The following is a 12,213-nucleotide window of genomic DNA, read 5'->3' as shown; positions in this document are numbered from 1 at the left end:
GCCCCTTGAATAGGTTGGAGGAGGGGACAGGAGGCCAAGAGATCCAGTGAAGGGACTCCATCAGGACTAGGGCTGGGCACATGTGGGCAGTGCTACGCAGTGCCACAAGCACAGGTAAGGGTCCACCCAGCCCTGCCAAGTGGGGCTCTAGGTGGTGCTGGGGAGAGACACTAACTCAGGGGCCCCCAGAGCCGTGAACCTGGGTCAGGGCAGGCTGTGATCCTAGCTCAGGCAGGCGTTGGTGGCCGTTCGAAAAGGGATAAAGCAGGTGTTTTGGTGACCACCATGTGTACTTTGGGGGTCTCCACAAACAAAAGATGGATTTTAGTCTGCATTCGTAGCAAGTTTGTCTTGAAGGGTAGGACTTGGGGAGGAGTTTGGCTCAGCAGAAAGGTGTTTCTGCTCAGGGAAAGGGAGAGAGGAGTTAAGACACAGCTAAGAGGCAGGGATGGTCCTGTCCTCAGGGGACAGCGAGGAGGCACAGGTGACAGAGGCCATCACAAGGACTTCTGGTTTTCCACTTAAAAGACAGTGAGCTGGGCCCCATCCTCAACCATTTGCAAAACAGTGATTTCTAGTGGATCAGAGACCCCTGGGAGAGGAAATGCTGTGATAGCTCAGAAGACAATTCGACTCTTAAAACCAGTGGAGGGAAAGTGATACTCAGTAACCTGGGAAGATGCGTATGCCCTGTGACCACATCATTTCCCTTCCAGGTCTAGAGCCCCAGACCCCGGTGGAAAGCTGCTTTTGCAGCAGTGCTTGTGATAGTGATAAGCTGGAAACAGCCCAGTGCTCAGCAGCAGAGGAATTGATTAATACAGTGTGGCACCTGCGTGCTGCGGAGTTCTATGCAGTTGAAGTGAATAAATGAGGACCAGGTGAATTAACCTGGACAGCTAGGCCAAGCATGCTGAGCCCAAAGCAAACTGTAGAGGGGAGCACAGTGTGATACTGTGGTGATGGTCTCTGGGGAGGGAGGACAGTGCCTCCTCTATCTGTGGTGCTAGAGTTTTCTTATGGAAGAAAATATGAAGCCAAATGGTGTGCAATTTTTTTTTTTTTGGGGGGGTACACCAAGTTCAATCATCTGTTTTTATACACATATCCCCGTATTCCCTCCCTTCCTTGACTCCCCCCCCCTCCCCTCGAGTCCCCCCAAGGTGTGCAATTTTTAAATCAGACCCAGCTGACAGGAATTCCAGGGTCCCGTGCTGGGTTATCCAGAAATCAGGGTCTCACCTCGTACGACAGAGGGTCCAGCCACCTCCCACAGCCAGGCAGCCCTGGCAGGGCGTGTCCGCCACACCTGGGGCTCCCCCTGCCACAGGGGTGGGAGTGGCTGGTCCCACCCTCCAGCCATGGACCTGGCCAGCGAGGCCTTTCAAAGGCAGGTAGCTCTGTGGGTGGCGCCCTGTGTCAGAGGGAGGCCCCCAGCGGCCTAGAAACCCTACATCTGATTTAAATTCCCTGGGTGAGATTCAGGGGCTGCCACTCAGGCCTCCTCAGGCTCCCTTTCTCTGAAAGGCCCCTTCATGGACCGTGGGCCTCCTCTTTGCTAAAACAGGGGAACTAAAGGCACAGGTGAGGTTCTGAGTGGAGCCACCGTGGAGTGCCAGCTGGAAGAGGCTGAGGGGCAAAGCTAGATGGGCACCCCTTACTTTTATAAACTTCCCCCCAGGTGACAGCTACCTCAGCTTCCCCAGGCTGGCAGCTGCCCCTGAGTCCAGTTCAGCATAGACAAAGGCCTGGGGGCAGGACAGGGCACGACCCCCAGCTGGGACTGCGTGAGGGTCACTAGATGGACGCAGGCCATGCAGCGCTGAGGGCACGGGGAGCCTGGGACCAGCTTCCCTTCAAGGGCTTCCGAAGGCAGGGCTGGGAGACACTCCCACCGTGCAGGACCCTCCCCCTCCCTCCTCCCCAAAGCCAAACAGGCAAAGACCGGTCAAGAAGCACATGGAAGCGACAAGGAACTGAAGAACCTCACCATCTCTGGCGGGGGGGGCGGGGGGGGCGGGGGGGCGGGGGGGGGGGCCCGGTTAGGGAACCCTCGACTTGTTTAAAAAGTCATCTTTATCGACGCATAACTTACATCCCCTAGGTTTCTCCTCTTTTGAAGTGTGACTGATGTATACAAGCTCATTACCACCACGGTTAAGACACAGAAGCCATCACCCCAGAAAGGTCCCCTAGCCCCAGGCAACCATTGATTTGTTCTCTGTCATGACAGGCTTGCCTTTCCCAGACTTTCTTGTAAAGGCAACTGCAGCTTCTTCCACATAACCTACTGTTCTGGAGAGCCAGCCGTGTGGTACGTGTGCCTGAGTTCAGTCTATAGTCGTCCATCAGGTAGTTTCCTGTTACAGTGCAGGGGGGTTGCTTCCACTTTGTGCTGGCTGTATAAAGCTGCTAAAGAACAGATTTTTGTGCAGACCTATGTTTTCGTCTCTCTCCCCACCCCCAACTTTGGTCAATACATATTTTCTAGTGTTTCTATAATGAACCAGTATTATTTAGGTAATAACAATAACAGCTTTTTAAAAAAGGGCACAGAAAGCAACAGTGAGATACCACTTTCTATGTTCACGGATCCCACCCAGTACCAGGCACTGAGCTGGGTGCTGGGAAGCTGGTGGTGGGTGATGTGGTCCTGTCAGCAGGGGCAGGGCAGTTGTCACTCTAGTGTCCACGCAGGGACAGGGTGAGAGGGGCCTGGCTTCTGAGCACCAGCCCTGTGCGGAGCAGCTGTGTGACCTTGGGTAAGTCCGTCCACCTCTCTGAGCCCCAGATGAGGACCGCTGTTCTGCATTAAAGTCTAAGGAGCTGATGTCTACAGAAGGAACGGGCCCGCAAGCAGGGCTTCCCTCTCCCTGCAGGAAGCACCATTGTCACTGCCCAAAAGACTTTTTTTCCTTCCTCAGAGCTCCAGTGAGGGAGTAGCGATGGTTGTACAACTCAGGGACTATGCTAAAAAATCACTGCATTATACACTTAAAGATGAATTTTATAGCATGTGAATTCTATTCCGTAATCTGCTATTAAAAGAAGAAAAGCTCTAGCAAGGGACCAACTCTGCTAAACAAATTTTTTCCAGTGGGAAATGTGAGCTTTGTGAAAGTTAGACTTCCAGATATAAGGAAAATCCTCTTTCCTAGGGGGATGGAGGGGCCTCTGTGACGTCAGAAATGGGCTGTGACAGAGGCCCAGGTGATGAAGGATCCACTTGCTTCTCCCACTGCACTCACCGCTCACCTTTGCAGAGCAGTGCTGAGGACATCAGATGACTAGGGGGAAAGGGAGGCCCAGGAATCTCTCTTCCAAGCCCTGCTGGCTCCACGTGTACTCAGAGCATCTTCTCACCCTCTGCCTGTCGATTGGGTATAATTCCAGATACCTGAAGCCAGATGTGGACAAGAAATCCAAACATAAGACAGCGGTAAAGAAGAAAACCCTGAACCCAGAGTTCAATGAGGTACGAGGGGCTGGTGAAGCCATGGGAAAGCCACCCACTCTGCCTCAGGGCAGGGGGCCCCAGGGGGACTGTGTTTTCCAAGGGGCACTGTGGGAGCTGGAGGGTCGGGCCGATAGGAGTGCCCCCAGCCGTGGGGTGGGGGGAGTGGTGGGAGAAGTGAGGCCAGGCTGAACCAGGCCAGGGTGGTGCAGATGGAGGTGAGGGGAGGCCTGGAAAACTCTTCAGAGGATTGAATTGATGGGATTGTAACCATGTTGGAGGTGGAAGGGGAGGTATGAGGATGTGAGCGGCCCCAGGTAGGTGGGCTCAGGTGGACACCCAGGTCCTCAGCCAAGCGGGTGGGTATAGCTGGAGAGGAGAGAGATGGGGCGTAGGCACCAGAGCCTGAGTGACTCCGGTACAGGCAGAGAGGGCCGAGGAGGTGCTGCCAGGGAGCAAGGGGGAGACCAGATGATGAAGGATCCTGGAAGCTGGTGGGAGAGAGGGTTCCACAAAGAAGGGAGTGGTCAGCAGCGTCAGACCCAAGAGAGGTCAAGCACACCAAGTCCGCCAAGTGTGCGTTGACTTGGCAATAAGGAGACTGTCGGGGATCTTGAGAAAAGCAGCTTCAGTGACAAAGGCGCAGGTGGGTCAGAGGGAAGGGGACCCTGAGGATCTCAGCTGGGCTCTTGGATGGAAAGGGGTGAGATGGGTGAGAATCCATCACCATCCACTGCTGTGCACTGGCCACCGGCCGACTGCCAGGCCGTGTGGCATTGGCCCTGACACTCTCCTTCTGGCCACCAGGAATTCTGTTATGAGATTAAGCACGGGGACCTGGCCAAGAAGACCCTGGAGATCACCGTTTGGGATTATGACATTGGAAAATCCAACGATTTCATCGGTGAGAGGACACAGTGGGAATGCGGTGTACCAACATGCCCGTCCCGGGTTCAGCAAAGGGCAGGGGCCCTGAATCAGGCCACAGTCCCACCTTCCTGGCCTGTGGGAAAAGCTGGGGCCATAGACAAGATCCAGCTTGGCCCCATGTGACAGAGGAAGACACAGGCCCAGAGAGGGAAAGAGGCCTAGCCAGGTCACACAGCAGTCTGTGGTGGAGCAGGGGTAAGAGGTGATGACGGTCACCCCCTCGGGTTGGACTCTGAGCCCTTGTGGCCCCAAATTCCTGGTGGCTGTGCACAGTGGAGCTGCCACCTGGTGCTGCTCGGGTCCTGGGTAAAGGAAGGGCAGGGTCCCTGGGCCCTGATAAGGGGAGTGGGGGATCCAAGGGTGTGGCGGTCAGACCACTGCCCACCCTCAGAGCCAGTGGGCAGGGCAGAGAGTCTGGCCTCGGAGCACAGACTCCGGGAGGGGTGTCGGGGGGCACCGGTTCCAGAGGGACCCTGAGAGTCAGAGGTCACCGTGTCCCAGCTGCACCTCGGCTCCCCTCTGTAGGCGGCGTGGTTCTGGGCATCAACGCCAAGGGAGAGCGCCTGAAGCACTGGTTTGACTGCCTGAAGAACAAGGACAAGCGGATCGAGCGCTGGCACACGCTCACCAACGAGCTCCCGGGGGCCGTGCTCAGCGACTGAGCCGCCCCGCCTGCCCGCCGCCCCCACCCCTGCCCGCTGCCGCCCGGCCCGGCCCTGGGCTTCCTCAGTTGCCGCTAAGGGCCTCAGCCCCCATGCTGGGGGAGCTCCGGGACGCCTGCTCGGACACAGAGCTGCTGCCGCCCCCACTCGGAGGCCGTGGATGGCCCAGCCCCTCCGAGGGACAGCAGGGCCAGAGGTGGTAGAAGAGGCCCTTGGCCTTAGCCCCCACCCAGAGGAAGTGGATGGAGCCGTCCAAAGAGCAAGGACCCTACTGGAGGTCAGCAGTGAGTGGCAGGAAACCCCAGGGGGTACCACCAGGGAGCGGGGCAGTAGGGGAAGGAGACTTCGGGCAGGGGCAAGACAGGACTCTGAAGAACGTTCATTCCCTGAAGGAGGTTCTGACTACATCTGTTCATCTCTGGCATGACTGGGCAGGTGGACAAAAGTTGACCTGAGAGCCAGGATCTGGTGAACATGGGCAAAGGGCAGGCGCTTCACTCAATGATTCCACAGGCCCCTGGCCATGAGTGAGACCCAGAGCCTGCCTTCAGGGAGGTCCCCGTCTAGTCAGGGAGCTGGAAACAAACCATTACAATGGGGGTGTGAAGAATGCCAAGGTCAGCCTGACCCAGCTGCATGTTCTGTGGATTCTGCTGACTCAGCGGGGAGAGCAGGGAGGGCTTCCTGGAGGAAGTGATGCTTCAGCAAGGCCTTGAAGGCTGAGTGGAGTTTCCAGGCAGACAAAGTGGAAAAAGCACTGTAAGCAGAGGGAACAGTGTACGAGGCCTGGAGGGGAAAGCTGATTTGGGCCAGGGGCACTATGTGGGACCCAGGATCTCTGGGGGGAAGCCGCGTTGTTAGGATTGGGGCACAGGGGCAATGGCACCCAGCCGTGCTTCCGCCCCACCCCTACCTTCCAGGCCAGCTGGGCTTGTAGCCATGGGGGGAGTGGCTTAAACTGATGTTAGTGCAGGGTCAAGTTCAGTTCTCAGACCCAGCTCCCCTACCTTTGATCTTTCTCCTCCTGAGGAAGGTGGAGGATGGATCCTGCATCCCATTCCCAGCTTAAGCATCAGGTCAGCTGCAGTCAAGGAGAGAAAGATCCTTGTTTTTCTTTGCATGAAAAGAACCAAAAAGTCCTCCTTGTCCTCACCCTCCTCTCCCCATTCTCCACCCCCAGCCAGGGGCCCTTGTGGGTTGGGAAGCAGGGAGCCCCAGGTGGCTGCCCCTGCATCCTAGTCCTACTGAGATCCCTTTCAGGAATACTCAGCAGCAGTCCAGGGCCTTGTTTCTGGGAAGGGCTGGCTCTGTCTTCCAGGAGCTAAGAGAGAGACCCCTGCACCCTGGATCAGGGTCTCCAAGAAGGAGTTGAGGGCATCAGAATCTTGGGCCAAGGCTTGAAGTCCCCAACTTTTCCTGCCAACTAAGAGGCCTTCAGGAACACTGGATGAACAAATGCAGACCCCAGGAATTTGTGTTCAACCCATCACTGCCCCGATGGGAAACAAAGCCCAGAGGGAAAGTGATCTGCCTGAGGCCTTCCAGCCCTACCACAGCTGGGGCAGATCAGGTTCCATGGCCCCTGCCCCAGCTCCAGCCCAGAGCTCCAGATACCACACCCACACCAATGCTTGTACAGGGCTCCCAGGGGCTGGACCTTCTGCTGCAGACACAAAGCACATTCCCGTCTGAGGCCTGGGGTGATGATGTGAATCCCACCAAGTGCCCATCAGCCTTTTTTCATTTTGCAGGGAAAACAGGACTCCAGCCCCCATACAGTACCTGGCAATCTTGGCTGGTCATGGAGTCTTGGTTTTCCCTCTCTAAGAAGGCTTTGTGTGTGGTAAGAGTTTTACAACCACTGTCTTGATGAATCTTCATAGGCCTGTGAGATGGGTTTGTCATCGCCACTTGACAGATGAGGAAGCAGATTCAGAGAGGCTGAGTCTATTTTTGAGGAGCCTTGTGGCTGGGTGAACTCTGGGTTATCTTCTTAGCTTTGCCTTTTGGGGAGTCTAACTCAGAGAGGAGCTTCAGACTCCCTGTAAACGCACGGAAATGCTGAATGGCTAAGTTAGAAGCACACCTAGAGCCTCACCTAGTACAACGTCCTTGTTAGATACACGGGAAAACGAAGCCCCAGCAAGTAGAAGGGGCCTATACAGGACCCAGTTGGGATAAGACTGGCACCTAGTCCAAGGCCTTCTACTGCCCTAGGCTGTGCAAGTGCAGACTTAGTCCTGAAAAATGGTCCCAGCTGACCACAGGGACAGTCAGGCTGGGCGGTGGGGCTCCTGCACAGCGAGCCTGAGTGGAGGATGGGGCACTGGGGCAGGAGGCCTTCCAGAGAGTGACAGAACCTTCACTAGGACCCTGGCACTGTTCTGGACCCCTTACAGGTTGTATCTCTGTTAGAGAAAAAGCGCTTTGAGAAGCTGCGGTATGAGCTCTCTCTTTGACCCCAAACGGACATCTTTCCTCTGGTCCCTCAGCCCCATAAAGACGGTGAATTTGACGCCAAAAAAAAAAAGTCATTCCAAAGTCAGGTGTCAATAACCAGGGGGTCCCCAGGTGTGCATCCACCTCCACCGCCCCACCCCCACCCCACCCCCGGCTAGTCTCCCTCCACCGCCACCGCTAGCCAATCCCCGACGGGCCCGTCTTCCAACCCTGAAGCGGTAACCTCCTGACCTCTTGTGGCGAGAGCGAGGAACTGCATCTCCCGGCCCGAGCATGTCCTCCCTTTGTTCCTTCTCCAACCGAGAGAACCTCCCGATGCATGGACTCTGGCTGTCTTCGACGCAGACTCGTGCACTGCTTTACCACCGTTTTGCTATCACGTGACGGCTGCAGAAACGGTCCTGAAACTGCAGCCCCACACACAATTTTTGTACTTTTTGTCTGACCTACCCGAAGGTGTCCTTTTTAAGTCTTATTTGTTAATATTTATAATGACATATAATCCAAAGTAAACGGAAACGTTCATTGAGATCATATGGGCTTGGGAGACTCATCTTAACAGATTTGAACGGGTGGGCAGGAAAGAACGAGAGCCTGGCAAGTGGGGCTTATTCTGCACATTGTCTCATTTACTCTTCACCAAGAACCCATTTGAGGGTTCCCCATGTTACAGATGGGGAAAATATTTGTGCAGAGTCACAGCTGTTAAGTGACAGAATCAGGATTCAACGCGTGCCTCCAAGACCTTTTATGCCATGCTGTAATCTACACATCCAACCAACAGCTGTGGAGTGTTAACTCTAAGGCCAGCCGCTGGCTTAGGCTCCTGGGGTAGATTCAGCAGCAAGACAGTCAATAAACGGTAAGTGTGTTAAAAGATGACAAGGGGGGGAAAAGGGCATAAAGGAATCATGTGAGCAGGGGAGGTTGGGCTTAAATAGGGAGGTGAGGCGCGCCTCCAGAGAAGTGACTTTTGAGCTTAGGCTTGGAGGAGGTGAAGGGGAGTACTGGGGAGACTTGAAATGTTCCAAGTGGAGGGACAGGCAGTGCCCCTAGAGGTGGGAGCCGGCTTGGTGTGACAGGAATTGCAAGGAGACCGATGTGGGTGGAGCAGGGTGTGGCAAGGGAAGAGCGGTACAGGAGAGCAGAGGGGAGAGGGGATGGGATCAAGGAGGACTTTATAAAGTCTGTGGCGTTCACTCTGCATGAGATGGGAGCTAGCCCTGGCTTACCTGGGAACAACCTGTGGTCTGCGGTGATCAGGCCCAGTTTGGAGGTCCCTCTGGTGGTGGTGAGCCAGTGGGTCCAGGGTTCAGGTCAGGATCCAGAGCAGCGACGGCTGGGTCCTGACAAGAGCCACCTAAAGCATGATTTTGGTCAATGTTCTGGCCACCAGCCTCCCTTAGCAACTGCCTCTGTGCGGGCCTAATTTTCCAGGCCTCCCGCCCATTCTGTGAAGTACCCCATACCCTTCCAGTGCATTCCTTTTCTGCTTACATTAACCCGTGTCGGATCCTGTTATTTTCAACAAAGAAAACTGCCTGGTGATCTGATGCAGTCTGATCATCTAGGTCTCAAACGTCACCTCTCCTCTTGGTGAAGCCTGCCTTGACAACCGCAGTCACTTTCTCCCGCCTCACCCTGCTTTCTTTGCTTCATGGCACTTACCACCCAAATCACCTTGTGTGTTTGCTCATTCCTTTCTCCCCTCACTAACCTTCATGAGAGTAAGGGCCACATCTGTCTTATCTACTGTGGTAACCCAGACCAGGACTGAGCATAGGGCAGGCCTCTAATAAGTACTCGTTGAATGAATGGATGAAACCTGCCAATATGGACATTGTTTGACAGGAGCCAAATCCATGTTTCTGGAGCATGTAATTATGATGATGTTGGGTCCACGTGCAGGTGGGTATGCACGAGACTCCTGTTAGCGCCAAAGACTTCTGGGGTACAGATGAGAAAGGACCCCAGGTATCACAGGGTTCTCTGAGTAGAGAGAGGGAGAGAATGAGAGGAGCAAAGGAGAGAGAAAGGAAGAGTGAGAGGGGGATCAAGATGGCAGAGTAAGAGGATATAGAGCTCACCTCCCCCCACATTAAAAAATACATCTACATGTGGAACAGTTCTCACCGAAAACTATACAACTAAGGCTGCAAGAAAGATTCCCACGTAATCAGGTAAGATGGGAAGAAAAGCATCGGGTGGAGACCTGCGCCCCTGGGAGGGAACTAAGAGGAAAAGGGAGATTGTACAAGTGGAAACTCACCCTGGGGAGGGAGCAGGTTGAACGACAGACTGGGCGTCCCAGTCCTGGGGTCCTACCCAGAGGAGGCAAGCCCTTTCGGATGCTGGGAGAACAGCTGGGACCAACAGAAAGGCTGGGAAAGCCTAGACTCCACTGGTGAGAAGTGCGCTGTGTTGGCTTGCCACCAGACAGGGCAGAGAGAGGTCTGCCCTAGCAGCTGCCACCTTGTCGCACTCCCCAACCCAAGCTGAGTGAACACCCTGGCCCCACTCACTCCACGCCACAGCTTGGCACTGTGAATCTAGAGCAGTCAGATCCTGGAAAAAGACTTGACCTAGGGACACAGAGGTGGCCCAGGGCCTGGTGTGTGGTACAGGTGGAGCGGCGGCCATTGCTGGTGCGTACTCAGCGCCACAGAGGCAGCCCTGACTTCTGAAGACTGTACAGCCACTTCAGTTCCTGCAACCACAATGCCACGATCCCCAAGCAAATGCTCCAGCCCCACCCACTCCATGCCACAACCTTACACTAGAGCTGAGGCCACCACAACAGAAGAGACAACCTTGATCTGGTTCTGAGCGGGACTGCAGATGCCTACCCAAGCAGCACCCTGGACATCTGTAAGTGCATGAACCCCGCTTACTCCCCTTCTTTGGGGCAAAAGTTCCAGTGTGGGGAGAAGGAAAACCACACACTTGAAGGGAACAGAGCCAGCTCCAGCCCAACCGTCAGGGCTTCCGCTCCAGCAGCTTGGGAGCAGACCCCACCCAACAGGGCAGCTGTGGCCAGTGAACAGACAGGAAGCCTTGCTTCACACCCTGCACAGTCTTTGGCATCTCCGACACCAGCCATACCCCCTTATCAAGGTGATAGTTGTCAGCACATCCTGAGGAAAGACATGGGCTGGCATCCACATCAAATTCAACCATCACACCAAAGACACTGGGCACACACAGTCTACATAGGGATGTTCCCACATAAAAACACTCCTTGAGGGACTTCGCTGTTGGTACAGGGGTTAAGAATCCGCCTGCCAATGCAGGGGACACAGGTGCAATCCCTGGTCCGGGAAGATCCCACATGCCGTGGAGCAACTAAGCCCGTGTGCTACAACTACTGAGCCTGCACTCTAGAGCCCATGAGCCACAACTACTGAGCCTGCATGCTGCAACTACTGAAGCCCACGCACCTAGAGCCCAGGCTCCACAACAAAAGAAGCCACTGCAATGAGAAGCCGCACACTGCAATGAAGAATAGCTCCCTGCTCAGTGCAACTAGAGAAAGCCAGCACGCAGCAATGAAGACCCAATGCAGCCAATTAAAAATTTAAAAAAAATTTTTAATGTACTTGAAGAAATTATGGCTGGAAACTTCCCAAACCTAAAGAAGGAAACATATTCAGGTATAGGAAGTACAGAGGGTCCCAAATAAGATGAGCCCAAGCCAGTCCACACCAAGATATATCATAATTAAAATGGCAAAAGTTAAAGAGAGAATTCTAAAGGCAGCAAGAAAAAAACAAAGAGTCATATACAAGGGAATCCCCACAAGGCTATCAGCTCTTTTCTCTGCAGAAACTTTGCAGGCCAGAAAGAAGTGGCACAATATATTCAAAGCCCTAAAAGGGAAAATCCTGCAACCTAGGGTACTCTATCCAGCAAGATTATCATTTAGAATAGAAGAAAGAATTTCCTCAATAAGCAAAAGCTAAAAGAATTCAGCAATACTAAACCTACCCTAAAAGAAATGTTGAAGGGTCTTCTCTAAATGGAAAAGAATCTACAGGAGAGGGAAAATCCCAGTAGGCAAGGCAAATATATAGTAAGGATTAAAGATCAGTTAAATAAGCCAGCACTTAAGATTTTTTATTTAAAAAACAACTACAATAAACACTAAAGGAATAAGCATGAAGATGTAAAATGATATCAAAAACTTAAAATGTCGGGGAGAGGAGTAAAGAAGGTAGATCTTTTAGAATGTGTTTGAACATAAATGATTATCAGCTTAAAGCAATTAGATATAATTATGGGTCAACATATATGAACCCCATGGTAACCACAAATCAAAAACCTACCATAGGGACTTCCCTGGTGGTCCAGTGGTTAAAACTCCTCACTCCTAATGCAGGAGGCCCGGGTTCAATCCCTAGTCAGGGAACTAGATCCCACATGCTGCAACTCAGGATCCCACACATGGCAACAAAGATCCCACATGCCACAACTCAGACTCAGCATAACCAAATAATTTTTTTTAAACCTACGATACACAAAATCAAGGATAAAGAACACCAGCATACTAAATAAAAAGAAGAAGAAATGAACAGAGAACTACAAAAACAACTGGAAGACAAGTAATAAAATGGCAATAAGTACATACCTATCAATGATTACTTTAAATGTCAGTGGACTGGGAATTCCCTGATGGTCCAGTGGTTAGGACTTGATGCTTTCACTGCTGTG

General features: G+C 53.4%; 1 protein-coding gene and 1 long non-coding RNA gene across 4 annotated transcripts in view; one reads left to right on the top strand and one right to left on the bottom strand.

The window, feature by feature from the left end:
* DOC2B (double C2 domain beta) overlaps positions 1-5,167 on the top strand; it is a 22,470-nt gene extending 17,303 nt beyond the window's left edge. Inside the window, exons 7-9 of one of the 2 annotated variants that reach the window (XM_057716062.1) lie at positions 3,394-3,475; positions 4,262-4,358; positions 4,910-5,167. In XM_057716062.1, coding sequence (XP_057572045.1) covers positions 3,394-3,475; positions 4,262-4,358; positions 4,910-5,046 — 316 coding nt within the window. In that variant the 3' untranslated portion in view covers positions 5,047-5,167. Of the gene's footprint in view, positions 1-3,393; positions 3,476-4,261; positions 4,508-4,909 lie in introns of those variants that run through there. The other variant, XM_057716061.1, reaches the window with a different exon arrangement.
* Positions 3,260-12,213, bottom strand: LOC130840483 (uncharacterized). Of its 2 annotated transcripts, XR_009050015.1 has the most exons (8): positions 12,131-12,213; positions 11,829-12,010; positions 8,739-8,866; positions 7,738-7,913; positions 6,829-6,931; positions 6,054-6,127; positions 5,640-5,765; positions 3,367-3,397 (listed from the first exon to the last, which is right to left on the bottom strand). It is a non-coding gene; the product is annotated as an uncharacterized LOC130840483 (long non-coding RNA). The 2 variants fall into 2 exon arrangements; XR_009050016.1 differs by lacking the exon at positions 5,640-5,765 and having other exon boundaries at positions 3,260-3,397.

This window comes from Hippopotamus amphibius, chromosome 17 (assembly GCF_030028045.1).
Source record: "Hippopotamus amphibius kiboko isolate mHipAmp2 chromosome 17, mHipAmp2.hap2, whole genome shotgun sequence".
Taxonomy (NCBI): Eukaryota; Metazoa; Chordata; class Mammalia; order Artiodactyla; family Hippopotamidae; genus Hippopotamus; species Hippopotamus amphibius.
This window is presented reverse-complemented; position numbering and strand designations above follow the sequence as displayed.